General features: G+C 51.5%; 12 protein-coding genes across 12 annotated transcripts; 6 read left to right on the forward strand and 6 right to left on the reverse strand.

The window, feature by feature from the left end:
* Window positions 1-783: 783 nt before the first annotated feature.
* On the forward strand, window positions 784-1,627 carry Triagg1_10508 (uncharacterized protein; the record flags this gene model as incomplete). The annotated part of the gene is made up of 3 exons (XM_062894588.1): window positions 784-1,042; window positions 1,112-1,201; window positions 1,260-1,627. 3 exons carry the CDS (start codon window positions 784-786, stop codon window positions 1,625-1,627), a joined length of 717 nt encoding a protein of 238 aa, XP_062750540.1.
* Window positions 1,628-1,815: 188 nt separating this feature from the next.
* Triagg1_10509 (uncharacterized protein) lies at window positions 1,816-2,907 on the reverse strand (the record flags this gene model as incomplete). The annotated part of the gene is made up of 3 exons (XM_062894589.1): window positions 1,816-1,949; window positions 2,001-2,766; window positions 2,818-2,907. 3 exons carry the CDS (start codon window positions 2,905-2,907, stop codon window positions 1,816-1,818), a joined length of 990 nt encoding a protein of 329 aa, XP_062750541.1.
* Window positions 2,908-4,085: 1,178 nt separating this feature from the next.
* Window positions 4,086-4,532, reverse strand: Triagg1_10510 (uncharacterized protein; the record flags this gene model as incomplete). The annotated part of the gene is made up of 1 exon (XM_062894590.1): window positions 4,086-4,532. One exon carries the CDS (start codon window positions 4,530-4,532, stop codon window positions 4,086-4,088), a length of 447 nt encoding a protein of 148 aa, XP_062750542.1.
* A 1,118-nt stretch (window positions 4,533-5,650) lies between these two features.
* Window positions 5,651-6,016, reverse strand: Triagg1_10511 (uncharacterized protein; the record flags this gene model as incomplete). The annotated part of the gene is made up of 1 exon (XM_062894591.1): window positions 5,651-6,016. One exon carries the CDS (start codon window positions 6,014-6,016, stop codon window positions 5,651-5,653), a length of 366 nt encoding a protein of 121 aa, XP_062750543.1.
* A 2,814-nt stretch (window positions 6,017-8,830) lies between these two features.
* On the forward strand, window positions 8,831-13,279 carry Triagg1_10512 (uncharacterized protein; the record flags this gene model as incomplete). The annotated part of the gene is made up of 6 exons (XM_062894592.1): window positions 8,831-9,495; window positions 9,550-9,787; window positions 9,850-9,875; window positions 10,027-10,570; window positions 10,633-10,747; window positions 10,800-13,279. 6 exons carry the CDS (start codon window positions 8,831-8,833, stop codon window positions 13,277-13,279), a joined length of 4,068 nt encoding a protein of 1,355 aa, XP_062750544.1.
* Window positions 13,280-13,685: 406 nt separating this feature from the next.
* Triagg1_10513 (uncharacterized protein) lies at window positions 13,686-15,327 on the reverse strand (the record flags this gene model as incomplete). Its single annotated transcript, XM_062894593.1, has 2 exons — window positions 13,686-13,803; window positions 13,862-15,327. The coding sequence occupies 2 exons, from the start codon at window positions 15,325-15,327 to the stop codon at window positions 13,686-13,688; spliced, it is 1,584 nt and encodes a 527-aa protein (XP_062750545.1).
* A 967-nt stretch (window positions 15,328-16,294) lies between these two features.
* Window positions 16,295-17,789, reverse strand: Triagg1_10514 (uncharacterized protein; the record flags this gene model as incomplete). Its single annotated transcript, XM_062894594.1, has 2 exons — window positions 16,295-17,391; window positions 17,450-17,789. The coding sequence occupies 2 exons, from the start codon at window positions 17,787-17,789 to the stop codon at window positions 16,295-16,297; spliced, it is 1,437 nt and encodes a 478-aa protein (XP_062750546.1).
* Window positions 17,790-18,265: 476 nt separating this feature from the next.
* Triagg1_10515 (uncharacterized protein) lies at window positions 18,266-19,189 on the forward strand (the record flags this gene model as incomplete). The annotated part of the gene is made up of 1 exon (XM_062894595.1): window positions 18,266-19,189. One exon carries the CDS (start codon window positions 18,266-18,268, stop codon window positions 19,187-19,189), a length of 924 nt encoding a protein of 307 aa, XP_062750547.1.
* A 558-nt stretch (window positions 19,190-19,747) lies between these two features.
* Window positions 19,748-20,794, forward strand: Triagg1_10516 (uncharacterized protein; the record flags this gene model as incomplete). The annotated part of the gene is made up of 1 exon (XM_062894596.1): window positions 19,748-20,794. One exon carries the CDS (start codon window positions 19,748-19,750, stop codon window positions 20,792-20,794), a length of 1,047 nt encoding a protein of 348 aa, XP_062750548.1.
* A 1,619-nt stretch (window positions 20,795-22,413) lies between these two features.
* On the forward strand, window positions 22,414-23,676 carry Triagg1_10517 (uncharacterized protein; the record flags this gene model as incomplete). Its single annotated transcript, XM_062894598.1, has 1 exon — window positions 22,414-23,676. One exon carries the CDS (start codon window positions 22,414-22,416, stop codon window positions 23,674-23,676), a length of 1,263 nt encoding a protein of 420 aa, XP_062750549.1.
* A 474-nt stretch (window positions 23,677-24,150) lies between these two features.
* On the forward strand, window positions 24,151-25,654 carry Triagg1_10518 (uncharacterized protein; the record flags this gene model as incomplete). Its single annotated transcript, XM_062894599.1, has 2 exons — window positions 24,151-24,300; window positions 24,353-25,654. The coding sequence occupies 2 exons, from the start codon at window positions 24,151-24,153 to the stop codon at window positions 25,652-25,654; spliced, it is 1,452 nt and encodes a 483-aa protein (XP_062750550.1).
* Window positions 25,655-25,973: 319 nt separating this feature from the next.
* On the reverse strand, window positions 25,974-26,901 carry Triagg1_10519 (uncharacterized protein; the record flags this gene model as incomplete). Its single annotated transcript, XM_062894600.1, has 2 exons — window positions 25,974-26,250; window positions 26,330-26,901. 2 exons carry the CDS (start codon window positions 26,899-26,901, stop codon window positions 25,974-25,976), a joined length of 849 nt encoding a protein of 282 aa, XP_062750551.1.
* Between the last annotated feature and the right edge of the window lie 96 nt (window positions 26,902-26,997).

Genomic DNA, 26,997 nt, shown 5'->3' on the forward strand with positions numbered 1-26,997 from the left:
TTGCCTCATCACCTTGACCTATTCTGATGTATTTGGAGATGGTGAATCACAGTCTGACATTTTGAGTTGAAAGTCGGCACTCCCCTAGGTTTAGAGATGACGGAACAAGATAGTCTTTAGTGTGTTATAGATACCTAGGTAGTGAAGGCTAAGAATCAAGAGGCACTTAGAGAACTGCGCATGTTTAGGAGCACACATGAACTCGGAGACATTTACAAACGTCCTTAGGAAGCTGACAAATGATTTCCAATACTATTGCATAAAACACAACCTCGGGGTTCATCTCATGTCCAGACCATTTATCCTTGATCAAAGAGGGAGTTCTCCGCCGGTACATACATGTATCAATCACATTCCCGGTAGCTCTCATAAAGGATTCCGGAGCTCGACGGCCGAGAGCAGGGGTTAAGCAACCGGACCATTCAACTGTCAGATCGACTTACCCGCCCGACCCAAACCGTATTGTCCGAGTATCCACTCTCTACAGCAGCGAGATGCGTTGGTTGCTTTAAACCCAAGAGAATCCTTCCAGTATTGGTAATCTGCTCGGCACTCGGACTCGCTAAGAATACCGACTTTTCCATCTTGTCTACATCAATTTTGCTCTCTAAAGCATCAATAATTGAGATTGGATAAGGAGAAGGGAGAAGAGTATATATTCACATAGATTTCGTTATGTTTTGTCACGACTTCGACCAAGCACGGCCTCCGCAGCCACTCACTATTGCCCGTCAGCTAACCTATCTCTCAATCACTTCACTTTAACAACAAATTCTATACACAATGCCCGAGCGTGTGCTGGTCATTGGATCAACTGGCAACATTGGTGTAGCTGCCGTTAAAGGTGCCCTGAACTCTGGGCGTGAGGTCTTGGCCATCGTTCGTAACCAAGCCTCAGCTGCGAAGCTCTATAAACACGTCGGCACATCTCAAGGCATTCAAGTTATTGAGGCAGACGTCACGTCTGACACAGGAATTAAAAGTGTTGTCGACCAGGTCAAGGCCGGTAAACTACCAGCCTTCCAACATGTGTACACATGCGGTTGGTAATTCTCCTTTTGCTAATGCCATATAGAATTTGTGTTTTGCTAATACGGGCTCTCTCGTTCAGTTGGTGGTGAATATGTCGATATTCCTCTCAAAAGTATTACTACGGAGAGGCTCCGTAAAAACATGAACATGTCCTTGGAGGCCAACTTCTGTGAGATTCCCAATTCGTTTGCTTCAAGGTCTACCTTCTAATGTGCTCGAAACCACAGTTGCGTACCGAGACACCATTGAGTATTTACAGGAACAAAACCACCCCGGCAGCACGTGGACCATCTGCACGGGCTCACAAGGCGACATGGCCATCTTTGCGCTGCCAGCCATGACGCAGGGCCCCTTGTTCTCCATGGCTACGGCAGCTGCCCGCGAAAATGAGAACACTAATGTGCGCGTGAACGAGGTGTACTTGATGTTCCGGGTCGAAGTCGATGAAGATGCCGCAAAGCATGGCGTCACAAGCAGCTCCGAGTTTGCCGCCAACTATGAGGGTATCCTATCGAACCCCGAGATTCGTAGCTCGCGTGTGCGTGTTGCTTCCCCGGCTGATATCAAGGACCTCAAGTGGGCCAAGAAATTTTAAGACTGTTGATTTTCTTTCCATTGGAAAAGTCAATAATATTTGGCGTTGGGCGGTTGAACAGACAGTTGAGAGAAGCATCAAAATTTCTATACGCTCTGAAGCACCCATGCACCTAGCTAAAGTATCCATCTGAAATAAAGTTGAGTTATTATGTATCATATACAGGAGTGAAGTGACCGATTCTCCGTTTACTCATATGGTCGTACTTGTTCATCAGTCCATTCCCAAAAGGCCTTGGATGTCCCCAGACCACCTTTGCTCTCCTCCTCAGAGGCTTTTTTCAGATCGTCCCGTACACTCAAAAATCGCCCCCATGGCCCAACTGTGATTGTCAGCTTGTGTCATCATGTTGAGAAAGGACGGATAGACTTACCCCAATCACCACTACGGTCCATTGTGACGGCCGGCGATAATCCAGCGAACAATTCCGTATAAGCACCGTATTTGGGAGGATGCAAGACAAACATCCTGAGGAACTTTGAAGCAACCGTTCCTTGGGTCCTCCACAGCTCTGAATCGAGATTCCCTGGGTTCAGCGCGATACTTACGACGCCTTGATCTTTGAAACGCTTTGCCATTTCAACGGCATGTAGGTAATTGCCCGCTTTACTGAGAGCGTAGCTTGTAAAGTCACCCACCTCTGTCCGCTTGCCAATCGTTTTCATGTCGACGCCTCCCTTGGGGACGGCCGGCGACTCAGCAGCGGATGAGGCAACCCATACCACACGAATAGTTCCGGACGTCTCTGACTTGGCTGTCTCAACGAGAACAGGTGACAGAAGTTTGGTGAAGAAGTAGGTGCCGATATTATTCACTCCCAGTTGAAGCTCGTAGCCTTGCTTTGTAGTCGATCCTTTGCCTGGATTCATGACGCCAGCATTGTTGAAAAGAACATGCAGCTTGGATTCCCTATCGAGGAACTTCTTCGCCGAGGCAGGAATCGTAGTCAAATCTGCAAGGTCGAGGGGCAAGAATGCCAGCTTGCCACTGGACTGCGGTGAAGATGTTTCAATTTCCTCAATGGCAGCCAGAGCCTTTTCTTCTGAGCGGGCAGCGATGTATACGCTGGCATTTTTGTCGTAGAGAATTTTGGCGAGTTCTTTGCCAAGACCAGTGTTGGCGCCGGTTATAAGATACACCTACGATGGTGAGTATGAGTCAGGTATGCATTGGATGTAAAAGGAGATTACCTTGCCATGGAGGTCTGATAGTTCTGTTTCGACAAAGGACGGCTTTGGTGGATAGACTTGCGATATTTGGTCGATCAAATGGCCAAACATTGTGCTGTTCTTGTTTGTGTGCCTTGATGAATATCGTTGGCAATGTAGGATATATTCTGATTGAACATCGGGATTGAAGTGGACAGAGTTCAGCTATTTATATGAGTTGGCGGCCATGAGGCTCAATACAAGTCGTCATACCTTACAGCATAGCATGCACATCGAAAACATACCCAAAAGGGGCCATGCAGTGACGAACGCGAACAGTAAACGCGCCACTGATCCGACGTCATTAATTCAGCCAGGCCGAACGGTATGAATCCTGCCGCGGGTTGTGGATTCCGGCTCATGCAATACCCTTGTCGCGATCGCGCCACATATCGCAAGCGAATGCGAGTTATAGCCACACTAGACTTTCTGCAACTCGGAGATGGCGCTAATCGTAACAAGTACTCCGAATGCCGAATAGATGTGCTTTGTGACTTGTTCGGAGCCGGGCGTCGGGTAGTTACGAGTTCCTGGGGACCGGAGACGGGTGGTTGAGAGTTCCTGATGTCGTGTTTCTTTGTGTCTTTGAGAACAATGGATCGTAAGGAACCGTAAGACTGAGCACAAATGGTTAACAAACATCGTTTTCCGGTTCCGATAGCCACATGCCTTGCTCGTTTGAATGCAACTCGTAGGGGCTGCACAGCAGCTCTTCTGGGGATCGATCGCCTCTGGGAAGAGATCATAAACACGTACAAGTTTGGCAGAATTTGAGCTCATCATTCACAAGCTGCAGTCTCTGAACAACATATTCCGCATTCAGGATCTTTACTACAGGTTCCGCAGCCTAAAAAAACCCCGATAGGATTGATAGGTGGAAAATTCAAGATGAGGCCTGCTATCTGATGACGACAAGGGCAGGTTCAAGTTATCAGCAGCTGGCAGTGATTAGTTATTCGCAACCGACTGGACCGTTCTGGCCAGCTGCTCAGCTCTCGCAAAGCCACTTGACAACACTTTGACAAACGAACTCAGACTTTCAATCATCGCCACGGCATAATGGGGTTTCAGCACAATCATAGCAGCGTCAACTCTCATGAGTAACCCCAACCTGCTGTTTTATTCATGCCTCTCTAGAGGCCCAAGACGAAGCTACAGGTGTTCTCTTTCAAAAAGCTTCAAATCACCACCTCCCTCCCCATGCCCTAATCGTGATCCATGTCTATAGCTGACTTTCATCTTCTCTTCTATCACCACGTATAGTGTTCATTCTGTAATTCAAACTCATTCGCATTTGGCTGTTGCTGGCAGGATTTGCAATCACCGCTGGTCCGCAACTTCGGCTCTCCCCGCTTGTCCCAGAGTTTGAATTGCGTGTTCTCGAAATAGTCGGCCGTCCTGGTCTTTTTGCAACTGGGGCATCGAAAGTACCAGGCGAGATGAATGAAGACTTCCCTTTGCTTTTCAGGAGACAGGTCCCGCTCCGTAAATTTCTCCTCGACAGTGCGCACAATCTCTGCCTTTGGAACCCCCATTACCTGGAAACTGAACGCTCTGATCGTGTCAAAAAGGGTATAACGCCGGCCTCTTTCCCAAATGATTTGGATGTCAAGAAAGTCGAGAACGTCTCTATCTATGAGATTTTTGACCAGCCGGGCACGGATAGCTTGTCCCTCTTCTGTCGACGGGTTAGGCATTTTCAAGAGTGTTTGGTGATCTTTTTTGCCGATAGAAGATTGAGTTATATGTGCGAGGAATGATGATAAGGTCTTTGAATGCCACTCCACCATTGATTATCGGCGCCCATCTTCCGCGGTTTTATAGTTCTCCGAGGAGCTGCGGCTGTCGATTCACACATGGGCATTTAGCATTGCCCTCTTGGCAGAAAGGCTCTGAATTGGAATCTCAGCTTTGTTGCCATATGCCGTGCCACGATTCACACGCGCCGTTTTGCTGGTCCTCGAGCAAAAGCACCCTGGCTTGTTACCATATGCCGTGTCATGATGCACAAAAAGCAAACCGAAGCCGAAAAGGTATTGGCTGATGCAGAAAGCGCCAAACTCATCGGTAGCATCGAAGCCAGAAAGCGGACAAAGGATACCTTGGCTCAGGTTACACATTGTTGTCCAAGATAATCCATGAAAGAGGGAGGACGTCCTTTCTTTGTCTAAAAGGCTACCGAGAGGAATATAGTCTTTGTTATGGACTTGGCCGAGGACAATAAAGAGGAAGTTTGTTCAACCACCTCTTTGCCTTGATCACTCCTCTTTTTGTGATCCAGATCTCCGAGAATCATGCCATAGTACGTGTCTGTGTTACAATGGCGTCCCCTTTGTTCATCATATCTGCGCTTTTGAGTGAATTGCTGAGCACATCATCAAGAGTCAGTTGGTCTCTTGGGCCCAATTGTGCGAGCCTCCTTTACGCTGATGTATATGTCTGCTTTCTCAACAGTGGCAAACACCAGCATGGTCTTTGTAAGAGCCACACACAGCATGAGTGCATAGATCAGAGTTGCATTATGCTAATGATTAGGCTTACTAGATTCCATTACTTGGATATACAACGGACATCCATGGGCACTTGCGCCCGTAAAAGCCTTGAGCAGCGTCATATGTTGAGCAAAATTGGCTGTCACAACAGGAGTTAATAATCTCCCAATACCACCGATGTCAATTCGAGATGATACTATCTCGTGAACATGCCAAACTAACTAAAAGACAAATGCTGGCTCGTCCTTGATCGACCCAAATCGCGTATCCGTACCTTGCTATCGCCAGCACTGCCAAAAACGAGGTGCCATATTCTTAAACGCTCAAAAAAGAACTCCGGCTCCCTTAGCAGCCATGTGAGCTTGATGAACCCAAGTAGCACACTGGCAGACGTTGTTGACATATTGAGCGGTAGGAGCGCCAATAGCCTCGCAGATATCCGCCAGTCGATCCAAATCTTCGATTCTAACGTTGCCAATGGGGCTTTTGGAGACGAAAGTAGAGAGTGCTTCTGGTCCATGACCAACAAAGTACTGCCTCTCAAACATCATGCCGGCCTTTCCAACAGCGCAGCGGACGTGGAGGAGTTGTCCGGGGCCGTTGTCGTTGGCAACGTAGATGGCAAAGTGCTTGCTGCCGCTGGTGAAGCGCATTTCGACATTGTAGACTCGGCAGATTTGGGAATCCATCTTGTCGAATAGGAAGATTGGAATGTGTCTCTATGGAAAGCGACTGCGTGTGGTAGACTAGACAGTGGCAAATGTCAGGGGCAAAAGGTAAGTTTTGACTTCCACAAGGGTAGAGGGGAGGACGAAGAAGAAGCAGAGGAATTCATACTGGGTTTTTCGAACGAGGGCAGCAGAAATCGTGAAGTCTTGTCGATTCTTCTCTCTACAGCGGGTAAAGGTCGAAAAGATGGCCGGAGGCAAGAAACCAGAGCAGACAAAGGCGCTGGAGATTGATGCGGTGTAGTGAAGATTGTAGGTAACGAGAGATCCTCTCGAGGGAGTTTTGTTCAAGAACGTGCAGAGTGAACGCTTTGCCGGTATTCGAGAGAGAAAATCCAAAGGCAAGAAGGAGAATCAGCAAGGCGGCTTTATCAATGCCTGACAGGTGCACCAAAGCAGCAGGACCGGCACTTCCAAGGCCTGAGGGAACAGTGAATGGGGAGCAGTGATTGAAACCGCCTCCTTCCCGGGATCAACTGCCATCAGCTGTCCACTGCTCGCTTCTTGGCGCAACTTTGACGCGGGGAGTGTCGAGTGCTCCAGGGGGGTGGGCAAACACTAAATCGAGAGTCCTTTTTGATACCGAAGTGAATTGACCCGAGCCAGAGTGCTTGACGCATCATCTATTGTTACCTAGTCAAGTAAGACAGTTTGGTGCATCTTTGATACACATACAAGGCAGCATCGAGACCCTTACTCGGCGTCATCGTGTCTCTCGCGCAAAATCCACGTGGACCGCGAAACAAGGTCGTGCCAATAACGTATCTACGCACTCCAACTTTGAGGATTTCTTGCGAAAAGGTAACCATGGCAGGGGTCTTCTAATCTATCGGAGGGTCCCGAGTTGGAAACACAATCTACCTCTGATTGCAGATCACGCGAGAATTAAGGGTGTGCCAATTACAGATCTACAGATGCAAACGCGGGGGGATTCGCAACTAGCCGGGAAGTCTTGTCACAAGATTCGTCTAGACTCTGAATAATCTTTGAACAACGAGAAGATGTCTTCCTTCTCATTTGTCATGTTTTTTTAGCACCATTGGCAGCAATACCAGGCAGTGACACTGGTGGTTGGCGGGATCTCGGGCCGAAGAGCCAACAGGGAGGTTAAATCTAGTTGACAGGCGAATGTGTGACATGAATTCTTGTATTTAAATCTCTGATGCGAATCACGGAGCCTATAGAGTCATTTATTTCCCACGGTACAAGCGAGATCCAGCCTTTGCCGGCTCAAATCTTCATATGATAGGTTTGACTTTGATGCGATTACATCTTGGAAGGCTTCGACAATTGGCACTTCTTCCCCACTATAGCAAACATGGGTAGAATCTGACGGTATATCGACGCCACTTCGATCAGTGCCTCAAGAGTCGACTGATCTGGGGCCTACCCTGTGATATTGGTGGATGCGCACATCTTGCTACGTTGATGTAAGGGGGTGGCTATTCAACATCCAAGATTTGCTATCCAGCGTTCCGTGTCTTAATCTAAAGGCCGGTGATAATACTAGACGCTCGAGGACTACAGCTACAGTAGCAGTAGTTAGGAGCAAGATATGACAGTAGCAGACACCCAAGGAGTAGTGCATCTCCTACTAGTAGTATGGAAATAAGAGGCTTTCATCGCATCCTGTTCCGATGCTTGAACTCCGTGCGAACTGAATAGCCATATTGGGAGAGTGAATAGCGACTCGTTAATCCAAGGATAAGTATACTACATAGATTGGCGGCTGTGGAGCAAGCGAATCACTTTTATTTTACAAAAAGCTCAAAATCCATGGATGGGATGGCGCATGGTGTAGAAGCTGCAAGCCACAACCTCGTCAGCTGTGGGATGTCTGACTGAACAATACAGCAAACTCGCGATCAGCTCAAAGTCACCAGCGACGACTAATCACTATGAGAATTGTTTCACTGTATTCCTTTCTTTTTCCATTCTGGTCTCTGTTCTCTTTGTTTCAATCCGGGGCTAGCCGGTGCTACCAGAAGCGTGGCAGAGTACGAGGCAGCCTTTGGGTGAAAGAGAACGAGCAGAGTAACCCCAGAGAGCAGAAATATTCACACCAGAAATAAAAAGAACACTGACTCAACATGTCCTGATTATATGGACATAACCATTCATTGTAGTACTACGACTGTTGTGTGAAACAACCTGAAGGGGAAAATAGCTTCAACTGTTTCTGTGGAGCAAGAAAAAATGATCGTCAACTGGAGGCTAGTACAGTAGATGATGCATTAGATTGATAGAGGGGAGTATCTCACCATTGACACGCTTCATAGATTTCATGTACCAATTACGATTACGAGTACATTACTAGTACAATAATAGAATCAAAACCAATAGCCCAATCAAACTAATTTCAGTTCAACTAAGAAATAACTCATATTGTTGGATCAATCAACAGAAACTTTTTCTCTCGTGATGCTGCCGCTACGGAGAATCTTTGCCGTGACGCATGGGCAACAAAATTAGGTAGTCCAGCTCAGTGTTAGTGGAGGAGAAAACAGTACCTCCTCTCAGAGCATAAGCAGAGGCAAAGCACAAGTACCCCCAGAGCCAGACACAACATTTCCTGGCTGAGCAGCGGCCGATTGCCGGTCCGAAAATTTTCACCCCACCAAGACTCAACTGATAGATAAGAGAGGGGCAGAATTTCATCACAACTTTTGCTCTGCTTGGGGTGCATCGTCTCCTCCGGTACAAAAGCAAAAGCAAAAGCTCTAGTTTTGTCTTATGGCATTGCGTTGTTCTGCTCAGTAAGCAGAAATCTTCGATATGCCGTACGAGGTTCTTGTTGGAGGCTCGTGCTACACGCCTTCGGATGCCCAGAAGCTGCGCGAGCTCATCGACAAGTCCAGCCCCTCCAAGGTCAAGGACATCCAGGGCCAATGGATCTACTATGTGAACCTGCAGGTGTCGTCTCACGATACTCTGGAGCAGGTTGAGGAGCTGCTGCAGGACGTTCGCGGCTGGGGGCTTGGTTCCGAGAGTCCCGGAAACGCCCTGACGATCTACGCAACGCCTCGCTACATCTCGCCATGGAGCTCCAAGGCCACCAGCATCGCCCACGTCTGCGGCCTCAGGGAGCGAGTCTTGCGCATTGAGCGAGGCCGTCGCATCTCTATCCAGTTTGAGGAGCCCTTGTCCGAGGGCCGGGATGCCACATTCCGCGATGTGCTCTACGACCGCATGACGGAGCTGTGGACTGCTGAGCCGCCGTCTTTGGTGCAGATGTTCGAGTCCAAGGCGCCGTCTTCTCTGGTTGCTGTCGACATCTTCGCGGACAAGGAGGACCCTCTTCGGATTCTCAGGGAGTACAATGTCAAGAAGGGCCTCAGTCTTGACGAATCCGAGATGCAGTACCTCGTTGACGTCTTCACCAAACTTGGACGCCCGCCCCATGATGTGGAGCTCTTCATGTTTGCTCAGGTCAACTCAGAGTATGAGTGTATCCTTGTTTAACCCTCGAGTGGGATGCTCACATTTGTATCCAGACACTGCCGGCACAAGGTCTTCAACTCGGCGTGGACCATTGATGGCGTCCCTCAGGACAAGAGTCTCTTTGAGATGATCAAGACGACCCACAAGACCACGCCTGACTTTACTGTCTCGGCTTACAGCGATAATGCGGCGGTCCTTGAAGGCGACAACGCCAACGTCTGGGCTCCTGATTACTCTACTGGCTCCTGGAAGCTCACTCCAGAAGTCGTCCATATCCTCACCAAGGTTGAGGTAAGGCTGCTGACTGTTGATTGATTTTTCTTGGCCTGCTGGTTTCTGACTCGATTGAACAGACTCACAACCACCCCACTGCCATCTCGTAGGTTCTTCCAAGTAGCATTTACTATCTACCAAGGGATAAATCTGCATTCTCTGCTTGTCAACAATCGTTGCAGCACACGGGAGGAACTTGGCATCCATCTTGATTGTATGATATTTTATGATCTGGAAACTGACTCTGCTGCCACTAGGCCTTTCCCTGGAGCAGCCACCGGCTCAGGTGGAGAGATTCGAGATGAAGGTGCCGTTGGGCGAGGTTCTACGACAAAGGCTGGCTTGAGCGGCTTCTGGGTCTCGGACCTGCTCATCCCCGACAACCACGCCCCTTGGGAGAGCGACATTGGCCGACCTCGCCACTATGCTAGCAGTCTGGACATTATGCTTGAGGCACCCATCGGCAGTGCCCGATTCAACAACGAATTCGGACGTCCGGCTCTCGCAGGTGTCTTTAGAACTCTCCTGACACCCGAAGAATCCCAGGAAGACCCCGACGTGTCAAGCGTTGCCAACTGGCGCGGCTACCACAAGCCTATTATGATTGCTGGCGGTCTTGGATCTGTGCGACCCCAGCACGCCCTCAAGGAGGAGCGATATGTCCAGGAAGGCGCCCACGTTATTGTCCTCGGAGGTCCCGCGATGCTCATCGGCCTCGGTGGCGGTGCTGCCTCCAGTAGTGCCGGTGGAGAGAGCAACACCGATCTCGACTTTGACAGTGTCCAGCGCGGTAACCCAGAGGTAAGCCCGAATGACACTGTATGATTTGTAAATTGCTTGAAATCCAGCTAACCATACCATAGATGGAGCGACGCGCTCAAATGGTCATCAACACTTGCACTGCCTTGGGTGAACACAACCCGATTGCCATGATTCACGATGTTGGCGCTGGTGGATTGTCCAACGCTCTGCCCGAGTGTGAGTCTCTGAATATCAATTACACACTTAATGTAGATCTAACCATTACTAGTGGTCAAGGACGCTGGATTTGGAGGAAAATTTGAGCTTCGCCAGGTGGAAAGCATGGACCGAAGCATGAGCCCATTGGAGATTTGGTGCAACGAAGCCCAAGAGCGATACGTTCTCCTGATCAACGCCGAGAGCATGAACCGTTTCACAAGCATCTGCCGCAGAGAACGATGCGGATTTTCAGATGTCGGAACTGTTATTTCCAAGAACGAGCACGGAGCTACCAGCCTGATCCTCACAGACAGAGAGTCCAAGGAGTACCCCAGGCCCATCGATCTCCCCATGGACGCCCTTTTCCCTCCCAAGCGCTTGCTCCAGCGGGATGTTGCCTCCAAAAAGCCCACTCTGCTTCCCTTCAACGCCTTTTCTAGCCTCCAGAAGGCATATGGAGAACTCAGCGGTGCCGAGCTTTTCAAAAAGGCCGTTGAGCGTGTTTTCTTGCTGCCATCGGTTGGTTCCAAGTCATTCTTGATTACCATTGGCGATCGAAGCGTTGGTGGTCTCACCGTGCGTGATCAGATGGTTGGACCATGGCAGACACCGGTTGCCGACGTTGCGGTGACAGCTACGTCGTTCCATATCGGCACCAAGCAGAAGGGGGGTGAGGCCATGGCTATGGGCGAGAAACCAACGCTCGCCATGATTGACCCGGCAGCCTCTGCAAGAATGGCCATTGCCGAAAGCTTGATGAACATTGGTGCCGCTGATGTCGCCGGCGATCTGCGCCGCGTGAAGCTCTCTGCCAACTGGATGGCCGCCGTGAACCACGCAGGTGAGGGAGCAGCATTGTACGAAGCCGTCCGAGCGGCCATGGAGATGTGCACCAGGCTCCGAGTCAGTATCCCCGTCGGCAAGGACTCGACATCCATGAAGGCATCATGGAAGAACGAGGAGGACTCAAAGAACGTCACGGCACCAGTTTCCGTCGTCATTTCCGCCTTCTCCGCAGTTCGTGACATTCGCAGCACTTGGACTCCCCAGCTCCGTCGCGTGGAGGACGTGGGCGAGACCAGTCTCATGTTCGTCGACCTTGCAGAGGGACGAAGAGCCATGGGCGGTTCAGCACTCGCTCAGTCTCTTGGTGCCGTTGGCGACAAGGCGCCTGACATGAAGAACTTTGACCTCATCACGGATTACTTTGATGCCTTGTCTCAGCTTCACCGAAGCGGTGTCGTCCTGGCTTACCACGACAGATCCGATGGTGGTCTTATCACCACCGTTGCTGAGATGATGTTCGCCGGCCGCTGCGGCGTTGATATGATGCTGGATGGCATCTCCAAGTCGGGCAAGCCGGAAGATATCATCGAGGCCATGTTCAACGAAGAGCTTGGTGCCGTGTTCCAGATCCGCACTGAGGACGAAATCAACTTCAAGCGATGCTTCGCTACCTGCGGGCCTCCGCCCGGCCTAATTCGCAAGTTTGGTGTTGTCCGATCGACCTCCAAGCAGAGCCTGAACATTCGCCACGGGGGCATGACCTTTGCCACCCTGGACCGAACCGAGATGCAGCAGTGGTGGTCCAAGACCTCGTACGAGATGCAAAAGATCAGAGACAACTCTGCCTGTGCCGAGTCCGAGTTTGGCACCATTTCCGACTCTGCGGATCCGGGCATCACTTATAAGCTGTCCTATTCACCCGCCGAAAACATCCTCCCCATCACCTCGTCCATCACCGGCTTCTTTGGAAGAATCCCCCGCGTTGCCATTCTCAGAGAACAGGGCGTCAACGGCCACGCCGAATTAGCCTACGCCTTCAAGGCTGCCGGCTTCGAGCCCATCGACGTCCACATGACAGACGTCCTCGACGGCCGCTCTCTCGCCGACTTTACCGGTCTCGCAGCCCCCGGAGGGTTCTCGTACGGTGACGTCCTCGGCGCCGGCCAGGGCTGGGCCAAGTCCATCCTCATGCACGACAACACGCGCAGGGAATTCGCCGCCTTCTTCAAGCGCCCCGACACGTTCGCCCTCGGCGTGTGCAACGGCTGCCAGATGCTCACCCGCATCAAGGAGCTCATCCCCGGCGCCCAGGACTGGCCCAACTTTGTCGACAACACCAGCCAGCAGTTCGAGGCCCGCTACAGCATGGTCAAGGTCCACGTCGACAAGTCCAAGCCCTCCGTCTTCTTCCACGGCATGAACGGCTCCGAGCTTCCCATTGTCGTTTCCCACGGTGAAGGTCGCGCCAAGTTTGCCTCGCCCAACTCCCTCCAGACGCTCACCGAGTCCGGCATGGTGCCGCTGCGCTACGTCGACAACCGCGGCAACGTCACGGAGCAGTACCCGTATAACCCCAACGGCAGCCCGATGGGTGTCGCCGGTGTGGCCAGTCCCGATGGCCGTGTCGTCGCCATGATGCCGCATCCCGAACGTACCATTATGGCTGACATTACGAGCTATGCTCCTCCTGAGGATATCGAGGAATGGGGCGAGTTTGGTCCCTGGCTGAGAATGTTCCGCAGCGCCCGCAGATGGGTCGGCTAGAATGCTTTTTTTTGTGTGTCTTGCTATATTTCGTGTGTTTTTTTTTCTGTAAAAAAGATAACCTTAGAAAATATCCAACATTTGAGGGAGGCGTAGGGTGGGTTGATTGATTGATTGATTCCGGCTGGTATATGGGATGGACAATTTCCATATGAAATAAGATTGAACTAAACATTGAACAACAATGATTTGAATCCGTAATCACAAAGTGATGTTTCTTTCATTTTTCGTCTTATAGTGTAAAAACTACTACTTGTACAAATTTCATACTCTTTACTCTCTCTCCGCCATCAATCTTTCAGTTTTAAAAACAGCTCATATGGGTATTTCCTGCCATGCTTCGTACCATTCATAACTCCCGAATCATTCTACAATAACAGTTTCTTTCTTTTCTTCCTCCTCCTCCTCAAAACGCTGGCCCCTCCCACGTGTCTCGCCACAGCCTCACATACCACGACTGTTTGTGCGGAAACGAAATCTGCCTCTCCTTGCCAAAACCCGCCTTGTCCAAGTGCCGTAGCATCCTATCCAGCAATTAGTCAGAGATTATCTTTCAATAAAGGAGACAATGATTCGACTTACCTGTCGTTATCGACCCGCGGCTCCAGACACACGCTCATGGTCCGGTTATCAGCAATAAAGCACCAATGCACAAGACTCGTCAACCACTGCGGCACCCGCCCCCTAGCCCACTCCTCACCAACAAAGACGTGTATGCCGCGGTCAAAGTCCCCCGCGACATTCGCCAAGTGCCGGCCCAGGATATCTTCCTTGACCCAGTAAATCTCAAAGTAGCCAAAGGGGATGCCGTCCCACGAGGCGATGACGGGGAACGAGTGCCGCAGCTTGAGCACGCCCTCCAAAAACCCGGGCTTGTATTCGCCCCAGAACTCGCTGACGCGGGGCTTCGCCATCCACATCTGCAGAAGCTGGACGTCCGTCATGCCGGCCAAGTGCGCGAGCTCCTGGGAGTTGTTGTTACTGCTTCCCACGGGGCCCAGATACGGCACCGGCTTGGTTGACGTGGAGGCGACGCGGAATGACAGGTATTTGCCAACACTGGGGACGAAGCGCGAGTAGAAGATCTCGCCCATTCTATGGGGCTTCGGCCGCACGGGATGTCGAACGCCGTCTGTGAAAGTGTACTGCAGCGGAGGAGGAGGAAAGTAGGTCGGGAGATGCGAGGTCGAGTAAAAGGGTCCAATGGGAACGGCGGGAGTCTGAGGAACGCTGGTCGGCATGGGCCCGCCCGGCAGGTCGCTATCGAGACGGGTGAGGCCGTCTATGGACAGATAGTGGCTGAAGGAGGACTCGCCTCGCACGGGAGAGCTCGGACGGCTATTCACGGGCGACCCGGGGACGGACGAGTTGGCCTTTTGAGTTGGCTGCAGCGTAAAGAGGAACAGGTGGCCGGGGATCTGCCAGAACATGCGTCTCGAGACATACATGCTCGCCCACTCGTCGCCGCCGTCGTCGAGGCCGGTGCCGCATGAAGTATCACCAGCCGCAATCAATCCCATGCGCTCCAGCTTGGGGATCAAGTTGCGGCCGCGAAGCACGCCCTCGCGCTTGATGTTGATCCTCCACTCGCCATTGGGTTTCGCATGGTCCGGCGTGTCCTTGGCCGCCTCGGTGTGCAGCTGTGGAAGCGGCTGGGGCTGGTGAAAGTACCAGTACAGCGTCACCCACATCATCATGGCAATCTGCCTCGTGGGGCTGGCGGCGGGCTTGAAGTCGGAGTTGGACGGGTTGGAGATGGACGAGATGAAGAGGGTGTCGTTTTGCAGCGTCGGGCGAACAAAGGGATGGACTCGAGTCTTACGCGAGGGCGGCCGTGATGAGGGATCCGAGCCCTGATCTTCTGCTGCGTCGTCGTCGGCGGCGAAGGGTGATTCGACTTGTTCTTCGGTGTGCAGGACGACGTTCCAGCCGATGGGGAAGGCATTGGGGTGCATGTTCATCTCGTGGCTCTTGAAGCCCAGGCCGGCGAAGACGGGCGTGACGGTGAAGGTTTGGCCATCTGGCAGATGCAGCAGCTGCGGCGCCATGATGGAATTGGGTTGCTGGAGACGATGATGTTCAAAGATGTAATGAAGAAGAAGCTCAAGAAATAGAAGAGCACCAAGAAAAAGATATAGATGGGTTATCGTAGCATGCAGGGGTTTGATATCGCCGACGATATACGAGATGGCATGTGGAGTAGAGTAGCAGAGCAAAAAGACAAGCGGGGGCGGGGTAGAAAAGCAGATGAAAGTTGAAGCTCTAAAACTGGAGAGTTGACATGAGCTGAGAGCTGAAGCTACAGCGGGCCTAGAGCTGCCCCGGATCTATATCATGGGGTCATGCGCGTGTAAGTTTGAGGGAGGTTTTGCCACAGTGCGCCTGTATCACCGGGGTAAATCAAATAAACAACAGCCCGGCCAAAGACAATAAACAACCTACCATCACGTGCTGTGTCTCTCTTTTTCTTCTTCTCTGGGATGCATGGAATTTTTCAAGAACAAAAAACAAAAATCATGAAGCTTCATCCTCCCTGCTCGTCTCGTCCCATGCCGCCACTTGAGAACAAACATCATGGCCTGACCAAGCCAAGATTCCCTTCTGCACACCAACTCCCCCCCCAATAGGGTCACGGTTCATCCTCACTAACACGATGTGACAGCTCATTGTGGCAACGCTAAAAAAAAATAATCTCCAGCTATTGAACGGTAGGGCGAGGCGGCTCGGTTCAGCGGATCGCATCGCCGATGATCTGACCCGACGATATCGACGACAGTCAGCCCTTTGAGCCTGGTTTTGTTAGTGGAGGAGCACAGCACATGCGTGTTGCCTTTACTATGGGATTATGAATCTTTCATCTCATGAATTGTTCAATTCAATTGCTTGAATCAGTTGCTCGCCTGCTCTTACCACGCCTCATCCGACAATCAAACACATGCATACACATACTTCGACGCTACCGGCGCCATGATCAATGCTAACAATACAAGATGCTGTAATACATTCCTCATCAAATCATTCCTTCTTGTGCCCATCCTGCTCCTCCTTGCCCTTCTTCTCCATCTGTACCCCTTCATTAGCTTCTTCATCCGCCTCCTCGTCGATATCCTCCTTATTCTTCTTGCCGTTCTTCTCCCTTTCCAAAATCTTCTTGACGCTTTGTCCCCCAAGATCCTTCATCTCGTCCCAGTCAACATCGTACTCCGTCGCCACCGCTTTAATCTCTCGTCGCAGAGCATTGGCCTCGTGCACCAGGTGCTCCCACTTCTGCGGATCGAATCCTCGCTCCTGATACAGCGCATGCTGCCGTCTTGACACGGTCACATTCATCGCCGCCTTGTAGCTCAGATCCCGGCTGATGAAGAGGAACCACAGGTATCCGCCCATGATGGTCGCCAGCCCGGCCAAGTACGTGATGGGCTCTACCAGATCCCATCCGAAATCGGTATGAAAAGTCACGTAGTAGACGACACCCCACCACCCGGCCAGCGCTGCGAAACCTCCCTGTGCCAGACGATGGGCTCCCTTGTGCGCCAATAGATCGCATTCCGACTTGATCTTGGCCATTTGATCGATACTCCTCGACATCCGCCGCAGCTGCAGTCTCATGTAATGCGTCCGATCCTTGAAGCTGGGCACAGCCACCCGCAGCTCCTTGCTGAATCCCTCAATGTTAATGGCAAACTCTCGCCCGCGAGCCGCGTCTCGGATGAAATCCCCAACTTCCGTGCTGCCGCTCCATCGAACCCAGTTCGCCTCTTCGTCCTTTGTAGGGGCCTCGCGACCTAGGCCCGAATACGACGCCACGTTGCTTTTGCCGGAGTCTTCCCCCGATCTCCCTGGAGATTCTTCGTGGTCGGCTTCGGCCCGGAAAACGATGTCGGGCAGCCTTTCGCGACCATTGACCTGCAATGGGGGAATCTCGGCCTGTATAAGTCGTTCGAGGTAAGATAGCGGCTGCTGGGGGTGTACCAGAAGCGCCAAAGGTTCTATCCGTTTACCGTTGTCTTTGTGGGTTCCCTCCTCGACCTCGTTTATGGTATCTTGGTCGGGGTGGAACGGCATGGGTAAAATGAGCTTCAGCAAACGGGTTGGTGTCGTAAGCAGTCGTCCTACAATCTCGATGTGTTAGTTCCAAGCCGACCAACCTTGATGCCGACATTGACGTACCCTTTGAATCGTCCCCTCTAGAGGGATTTGGTGATGTTTCTTTGTATTGCTTGCTCCCACTCAGCCGATGCCAGGGTCGATCGTCTGCCTGTTTCTGTAACCCATGGCGCTTGGTTGTATGGTGTTCTAGCTCGTCGCTTTTTTCATGTAATCGCTTCGCCTTTTCCGTCGCCTCGTCTTCACGGACGCTCTGAGACGCCGTAAACTGTCTCGCGGGGAATTGGTATCTGTACTGAAGGCTCGTCCGGCTGAGCAACTGCAGCGATCTCTGTCTTTGTCCCCTGGAAACCAGCGGCAGGGTGCGGGACACGGCTCTCGCGCCGGTACATGAAGCCAACATTGTGTTGTGCTACCGAACGCGCATTTGTCTTACGCTGAGATGTAGCTTTTCAATTAATAAAGTATCGAGAAGTTTTCTTTCATCTTGGAGATTTTTTATTGTATTGCGTTGCAGTCATTTAAATGATGATGGACGAAACTTGCTTCCATACCTAGCCATGACGTCACGAGATGATTGCGACGATCATTTGTGGTGCTTCCATAAAAGCAGCGGCCAATCGAGTCTTAGTCTTGCGCCTAAAGCAAAGCTGGAGGCTTCAGTGAGATTTGAGGTTTCAACCGCTAGTTTCAGGCACCTTCAACGAACTGGGGCTGCCTGAAGCTTTGGAGTTGCCCTGACGATCACAACATTCAAGCCATTGTTTACTCTGATAGATGAGTCAACGTGCGAAACCCAATTAAGCCAGGACGTTTATTTGTATAAACAAACTCAGTTTAGGTGGTTGAGGTGTTATCTATCGAGTTACACTCCCAGCCATGAGCTCGTCTAGAGATGAACGAGCCAAGGCGGCCAAGCTGTTTCTCAACAAAAAGGTGCCTTCCATATTAAAGTCGAATGCAAGAGCGAGAAAGGGCATTGAAAGCGTTCAATTGATAATAGATCCACCTCGAATAATTCCAAGGGAGGCCATTGCACCAGCAGCAGCAACTACAAACTCAGAGTCTACCAAGCAAACAGACGATAATGACTCAGCTCCAATATCTCAGAAATCTCTCAATTACATACGAATCTGGCCCGTCGATACGCTAGAAGCTGCTTCAAGACTGTCTAAATCTGGTCCATCCCGAATTGCCGTCCTCAACATGGCTTCTCCCCTTCGTCCCGGCGGCGGTGTCCTAACCGGGGCCACATCACAAGAAGAATGGCTATGCGCGAGAACTACTCTATATCCATCTCTCCACGAAGATTTCTACCGTCTCCCTGAAATAGGCGCCATCTACACACCCGATGTCCTCGTCTGCAAGACGTGGGACGCAGAACCATCTGATCTCAAACCAGCAGATCAGTTCTTCATCGATGTCATCACAGCAGCCATGCTACGTCTGCCAGAGGTTGAGACGAATCAGCAAGGAGAGCTTACGTATTCAGAACAAAAAGACAGAGATATGGTTTTGGCCAATATGCGTTGTGTAATGCGTATCTTGCGATCTCGTCACATCGAACGCGTCGTCCTAGGGGCTTGGGGCTGTGGCGCATATGGAAACCCAGTCGACGAGATTGCTCGGTCGTGGAGGAGGGTGTTGCTGGGGCCGCGGGCCAAGAGATCGGAGCGAGTGGAAGTTTATGATGATATGGAGGTAGTTTTTGCTATCAAGGATCACAACATGGCTCGTAGGTTTACAACTGCCTTTGGGACTGGGGCCATGTGGGAGGAGATCGGGGATGATGGCGTCGATTAGGACGAAATTTCTTGTCTGTTGATATGGCAACACGTTTGACTTTATGAATGTGCCCGACATCGATGTTTTTAAACATTTCTCTTCACTGTATCTTCTTGTTTATGAGTCCATGTGGCCCACAAGGGGTCCATATCTCGCCAATAAAGACTTTATCTATGCCTTGAGAACCGAATCCTATACTTTATATGCTTTTGTAAACAATGCCACAAACAATCACCTCGTTCCAAAAACTATTTAATGGTTCCCATCCCTCCTCTCCTTTCTTTCTTTTCCATCTACAGCTTCTTCGAGTCAGTCAGTCCAGCACGCACAGCTTCTTATCAGCTTTTGGTCACCAAATTCTACTTTGTGCTTCATATCACTGGCTACATCCTTCTCTTATACACATACACACATCTTACTATCATTCTATATTCTATTCCTTTACGGCTTCAAAGTCAACTCTCTCTTCTCTACTTACGGGCCATCATTTCTACCCCATTTCTCTCACATCATCCATTCGTTCACTCTCCGACCCACTATTATACACTCACTATCATCCATCTACCCACCGACATCATGTCTGCCGTCTTTTATACCATGAATATGGACCGTGAGGTCACCGGAGATACCGGCATGGTCATGGACAGTCGAGACGTTCTCGCCTCATTCGATAAATGGGCAGAAGAGTCCGACTCTGAAATGTCTTTGGGAGGCGACGACAAAGAAAACGAAGATGTCGACGAGGACACTCCCCAGTCTCAGCCCCGTCCTCGCAAACGCACCACTCGCCAGCCACTCTCGACATCCACAAAGTATCGTCTCGGTCCACGCAGAAAATTGGCCGAAAAAGATGTCGACTTTGAGATCTACAGAGACGAGACAGCCCATGACAACCCCCCCTGGCGCAGAGACTACTACGGCAGCAACCTCCCTGCCCTCGGCGAAATCTACAACGAGGTCAAGTTTAAATACGCCGTGAACCACCACGTCCGCCGTCACCACCGCACCCTCATCGCGGACGCAGAGGAAGCTGGAGACGAGCAATTGGCTGACCAACTGTGGAATATCACCGTGGAACAGCCCTGCAATCTTGAGCGTCTAAGCGCCGCCTACGTCTGGGACGTGGACTGCGACCCTCTCGATACCTGGCTCTGGGTCCAAGACAAGGGCTACCATTGCAACTGGACCGAGCGCCAGAGGCAAAGATTCGTGGAATTCCTAGAGTGGGTGAAGCCAATCATGGAGAGGGGCATAGTCGTCGCTGCCACGGACCGAGCAGAAGCAGCACATGTGGACGAGTGGAATAACAAAATCATTTCACTACAGTTTCAGTCCCTCGACCTCTCCAACCTTGACCTCGTCAAGGAGTCCATGGCGAAACTCGTCCTTGTGCCCATCGGAGAAGATGAGAACATCCTCCACCGGGCTGACTTTGCGGAATCGGAGCAGGCGCTCATAGATGATATGTGGGATGGGCCTGGGCGTTGGGCTCCTGGGGAAGAGAAGGTGCCTCCTTTGGAGAGCGACTTTTCTGGGGAGGAGTCTGAAGAGGAATCGGAGGAAGATGAGGAGCCGTACGAGATTGAGCCGGCGTTTGAGGGGGATGATTTGATTGCCTTTTGAAGCCATTGGCGGCGATGGACTGTTATGAGTTATGACGTTTGGAACAACATTTGGCGGCGATACCCGACTGATTTTGGAGTTGTTTTATGTTTATATGGGATTGAGACACGAAATTGGTTGGAAGATACCCTAACATCGGCTTTGTCTGAATAGAATTGTCTTGAAAATATTACTTCTTCATTAGTGACATTTATTGTATAATTCCGTGAATCTGCCACCAAGCGACTAGATTTTGACGAGTCTTTGAGAAGTAAAATTTGTCTTGGGTTGTACTCGTTCGTGAGAATGAAGGTTTTAAGGGAGGAATCACATTTACTGCCGTGCGAGCGTGTTATTGATGCACATCGCCTACAAATACGTCAATGCAGATGTTTATTCCACTGTAGTCTTTTGACAAACAATTTGTATACGGGAACCCATCACTTTCCAAGCTTCTGCCATGTCTTTGCATGTTTTGGTACAATCTTCTTGACATGGAAATCTTGCTTTCTGACATGGTAACAATCGAGGATGAGAAAGGCGGAGAGCGGACAAGACTCTCAGCCGACGATACATTTTGAATGCTCCATTCTTGAAACGGTGTCTCTTCTCAATGCTGATTAATAGCTCTCGTACCAGGTAAACGTAGCGACGTGAAGATGGCCATAGTAGGCAATATTTGGTCATGAAATTTGACGTGAAGACTGGGGCATACTGTAAGCGGACAAGTTTCGCCGTACCTTGTGGAATTGCCTAATGTGGTAATTTAGCAGCCATGAGGCGTGGGTGGACATCCGACTTGGATGGGAATCTTGTACTGCATTCTCTCTATCAAATCCGGTTGGTTCGATTAGAAGAATCGTCATTTTTGATGAATCTCGCTCTTGATGCATCATTCTTACGAGCCAGCTCCTACCAAGCCATGCAGCGTCGTGTCACGCATCGATAACAGCTGGTTGCCGGTCCAGCTCGCCACACATCTCGCCGAGGCGGACAAATACATAATAGCCTTATCCGGATGCATCAGGCAAATGCGAGATGTACAGACAGCATGTGCGAAATCGAATCGAATCTGGCGCATTCCGTCTGACAGGATGAGATGAGATGAACTGCAATGCAATGCAAAAACTTATAATCTACCAGCAGGCTGCAGTAAGCAAGGCTCTCGTGTTCGTATCCTTCATGCAACCCTCGTATGGTGGGGGTTTTAGCAGCAGCCCCGCGCCCACGAGCCGAAAACGAGCGTCTGTTCGTTCACATTTTGGCTCTAGCTTCAAGGGGATCAAAAGATAATGAATGAATGGGATGGATCCAGAGGCAATGAGATTGGATTTAAAATTGGCGCCGATAGAGTGGCCAGGCCAGGTACTAGTACAATTACAATCTGTCTTAGTCGTGCTTTTAGTGGTGGCAGTTGGGCGGTGTAAAAGTCCGGGTGACATTTTGCCTTTGCGCCCAACCATCATTTTCCTCGACAGACTACAGAGCACCATCCCTATATCAAACCTCTTCTCTTGTCCTCTCTTTATTCTGTCAGCCATTGCTTGAGCCAGTGATACCTCTCTTCACCTAGATCACCAAAGGGGGGAATCAGATATACAATCCGCCCATTTCGTCGTCCATCCCACCAAACCATCGCCATGGCAGACACAAAAGTCTACCGCGCAAGCACCACCGCCCCCGTCAACATTGCCGTTGTCAAGTATGTCGAGCCATTGCGCCCCGATGAACGGATACGCAAGGGAAATCAGGCCAGGGAATCAATTACTAACCATCATCCTTCTCCCTCCAGGTACTGGGGCAAACGCGACGCAAAGCTCAACCTCCCCACCAACAGCTCCCTCTCCGTGACGCTGTCCCAGAGCGATCTCCGCACCCTCACGACTGCCTCCTGCTCCTCCACCTACACCGGCGACGACAGTCTGCTGCTCAATGGCGAGCCCTCCGACGTCTCTGGCGCCCGAACCCAGGCCTGCTTCCGTGAGCTGCGCGCCCGCCGAGCTGCCCTCGAGTCCGCCAACGCTGCGCTGCCCAAGCTGTCGACCTTCCCCCTGAAGATTGTCTCCGAGAACAACTTCCCCACGGCTGCTGGTCTGGCTTCGTCCGCCGCTGGTTTTGCTGCCCTTGTCCAGGCCATTGCCAACCTCTACGAGCTGCCCGACTCTCCCTCAGAGCTGTCCCTTGTTGCTCGCCAGGGCTCCGGCTCTGCCTGCCGCAGCTTGTTCGGCGGCTACGTCGCCTGGAGAATGGGTGAAAAGGAGGATGGCAGCGACTCCAAGGCTGACCTGGTTGCCCCCGCCTCTCACTGGCCGGGCATGCGCGCGCTGATTCTAGTTGTCAGCGCCTCCAAGAAGGGCGTCTCGTCCACCTCGGGCATGCAGCAGACCGTCGCGACCTCGGGCCTGTTCCAGCAGAGGATATCCACCATCGTGCCCGCCAACATGGCCCTGATGGAGGATGCCATCAAGAACCGCAACTTCCCCCAGTTCGCCGAGGTCACCATGCGCGACTCCAACTCGTTCCACGCCACCTGCGCCGACACCTACCCGCCCATCTTTTACATGAACGATGTGTCCAAGGCCGCCATTCGCGCAGTCGAGGCCATCAATGCCCAGGCTGGCAAGACTGTCGCTGCCTATACCTTTGATGCCGGCCCCAACTGCGTCGTCTACTACCAGGAGGAGGATGCGGCGACGGTGCTGGGTGCCTTTGCGCCGATCTTGGCCGCCGCCGAGGGCTGGAAAGATGGAAGCGTCGTCAACGCCAGCGTCAAGCTGGATGAGGGCATCGCAGGCACTATCAAGGAGGGCGTCAGCAGAGTCATCATGACGGGTGTTGGCGAGGGCCCTCTCAAGACGGACGAGTTCCTGGTTGCTGAGGATGGGACGCCTGTGAAGCGATAGACGGGAGGCAATAGAATCTGGCGTTTGTTGGGATACAAGCCGTAAATGCACATGGCAAAAAGAATTTATACCAAAAGTTTAATATATCAATAGATGGATTGAAGAAGCAGCATCTCATGCATTTTTATACTGGTCTGTTTTATTTTCTGCTGTAGGTGACCTGCCAGCTGTTGTGCCAAAATAGCTGCTGGCCAAGTTGGTTCTGCCACCTGTTACTTCATCTACCCGACACATTCACTTCGACCTTCTGTTGTCAACTTCCCTTTTGCACCATTCACCGCAAACCGCGACCGAAATTCACTGCGCATCCGTTCCTAGATTGAATAGGGCCCTTCTCTGATTCCATTCTCTTATTTCCTCATTGTTGGTTTTGTTCTTTTGCGCGCACATCTCATCCTATGTTTGCAACACCTGCACTCATCGCTTTCGCCGCTGCACCTTTGATTTGAAGGTGACTGTTTCGGCACGCCCACGATGGCGATCCATGACGAACCTCACGATGAACCAGCAGAGAAAATCACGGATATTCTGGCCTGGGGCAACGATGTCGACATTGTAGAGCTCGACAGATCTGGCCATGTGCAGCAGCAGTGGCTTCACGCCCACGATGGCCACATCTTGCCAGTGAGCATCTCCTCCTACCTCTGCTGAATATCAGGTTCTAACAGTGATATAGGTCCAGCTCAAGAACAGATCCAACGGCATCTTCTACCGCTCTATTCGGGAATGGCGCAAGGCCTTGTTCGACTCGTTTCTCCCAGTTGGATTCCCACACTCCGTCTCCAAGGACTACCTCGCGTATCAAATGTTTGATTCCCTCCAGGCCTTCTTTTCAACCATCAGCTCTCTTCTTGCCAATCGTGCCCTGCTCAAAGGTCTCGGCGTTGGGGATGCGTCGTCTTCGGCCACGTTTGCGCTTCTTCTCACCATCCTCAAGGATACCACGTCTCGCATTGCGACGATTGTGTTTGCCCACCGCTTTGGCCTTCGAATCGAACCAGACGCCAAGCGATACCGGTTCCTAGCCGATCTTTTCAACGACAGTGCCTTCTTTCTGGAGCTCTATAGTCCGTTTCTCGGCTCCTGGGGCAAGGTTATCGCGCTCAGTACTGGTCAGGCACTTCGAGCGTTGTGCGGCGTTGCTGCTGGTGCCAGCAAGGCAGCTCTGAGTGTGCACTTTGCCAAGCAAGACAATCTCGCTGAACTCAATGCAAAGGAGGCTAGCCAGGAGACAGCCGTGGGCTTGATCGGCCTGCTTGTGGGAACGTTGGTGGTGAAGGCGATTGAGGATCATTCAAGTGTTGTGTTCTTGATGATTCTCCTCGTGCTTGCCCATCTTGGTACAAACTATCTTGGTGTTCGCAGTGTTTGCATGGCTACAATCAACCGACAACGAGCGACGATCCTATTTAGTGAATACCTCAAGAGCGGCGTTGTTCTATCCCCCGAGCAAGTCGCAGAAAGAGAGAGCATCGTCTTCTGGAGTCCCATCATCCGCAACAACCGTGGAAGCAAGGTAGTCCATCTCGAATTCGCCGAGAGCTACGGCCACGCCATGAGCTGCTCCGATTCACATGACAAGCTCATCATTGTCGATGGCCTCAAGCATACCCGGTTCATTTGCTCTCGCGTTCCCGGCCGTCTCACCCCCATCAAGATGCTCCTCTGGGAGGGCGCCCAGCCAAACGATGCCATACGCGCGTGGTTTGCCGCGATGGAAATCGCATGGCTAATGGAAGATGGTGGTGTCTACACGCAGAAACTGGATGAGCTTTTCTGCGATGCTGGCGTCGAAGGCAACGGCAGAAAGTTTAGCATTGCCGGCAAGGACAGAGACAGCGCGTTTGTGCCACAGTTCAACAGCCCAAAGCTCTGGGATGAGTTGGTGCAGAAGGGGTGGAGTCTTGAGACGCAGGCTTTGGAGACCAAGGCTCCTGTCCGCTTGCAGATACGGAAGAGGCGAGCAAAGGACTTGTAGATGGGTAGATATTCTGCTGCCCACGGATGAGGGATAGGATTTGCTGGGTAGCACTGCTGTACAATAGGTACCCACCAGTAGAGGCATCATCGAAATGATGCCATGAATTGACGCAATAAATGACTCAAGAAACCACTCTCATATCGTACAGGAGATGTGTATCGTACAAAGAGCCCCCCTCTAGCTCTGTCTATCTTTATATGCGTATTCCCACACAACACATCATTATCAGCCCAGCAAAACGCCATTTTTCTATGCCACACGTAAATCATATTATACATTCATTTTCATCCATCTCTTTTCTCCCAAAGCTGCACTCTCACGCCAATCCCGTCCACCTCATGACCCGCATCTTGACTCCCTCCAAGGTATTCAGCTTGGGCCTGACATCGAGATAGAAGCTCGGGGCTCCAGCCGTGCCGCCGGGTCTTCCAGCGTAGAAATCGATGACATAGTCGACGCGGGTGCCGCAGCGGTCGATGACCCAGTCGTGGCGGTCAAAGGGCGCGGTGTAGCCGAGGATGGTGTTGATGCGGGCGGTTGGGGTCATGCGGGTGCTTTTGTTGGCGAAGGAGGAGAGTCTGGGGCCGTCGCATCTGTGGTTTTCTTCAATTAGTTATTGGTGTTTTGAAGGAGGATTGTAGCTGGAGATGTGGATGGAAGAGGAAAACATACTTTGAGTCGGTCAAGTAGGGAGCTTCCCATTCTTTGATATGCTGCCATGCGCGCTCGTTGACGGCGTTGTGGATGGGCACGACGGTCTTCATGTCTACTTCGCGCGCATCGTAGCCCTTGCGCTTCATGGCTTCGAAGAACATCTTCTCTGAGGGGTAGACCCAGTTGCCTGAAGCGTCTGCGCCGGACTCGATTTCTGCATTGGAGGGGTTTGCGGAAGCGCCGTGGTCGACGGGGCATTCATCTGGGTTTGTAAAGGAGCGGGGGATGGTGGACGTGACGCGGGAGGTTTCGAGGTTTGATGGTGCCGTTGTTGAAGGTATCGCGGGGTGGTTTGCGGGGAGGTGATCTGTGGCGGGGGAGGGAGAGGACCAGATGTAGGAGGAGATTGTCTGGGTCCATGAGGAAGAGGAAGGGTTCCTGGCGGAGTGATCGACGGGGCATTTGGATGCTTCGCTTTGGGATTGGGATTGAGGTTGGGTTTGTGATTGCTTGGAGGCTTCGGCGGCGCGGGCGTGGGCGAGCCAGGCGTCGCGGGTTTTGTGGTCGACGGGACAGGCGTCTTCTGCCATGGTTGATGATGGTGGTGGGAGTCTGGATGGGATGAGGTGATTGGATTGCGATTTGTTTCAGGTTGAGGTTATGAAAAAGCGGAATTGTGGTTGGAT

This window comes from Trichoderma aggressivum, assembly GCF_033847375.1.
Source record: "Trichoderma aggressivum f. europaeum strain CBS 100526 chromosome Unknown scaffold_075, whole genome shotgun sequence".
Taxonomy (NCBI): Eukaryota; Fungi; Ascomycota; class Sordariomycetes; order Hypocreales; family Hypocreaceae; genus Trichoderma; species Trichoderma aggressivum.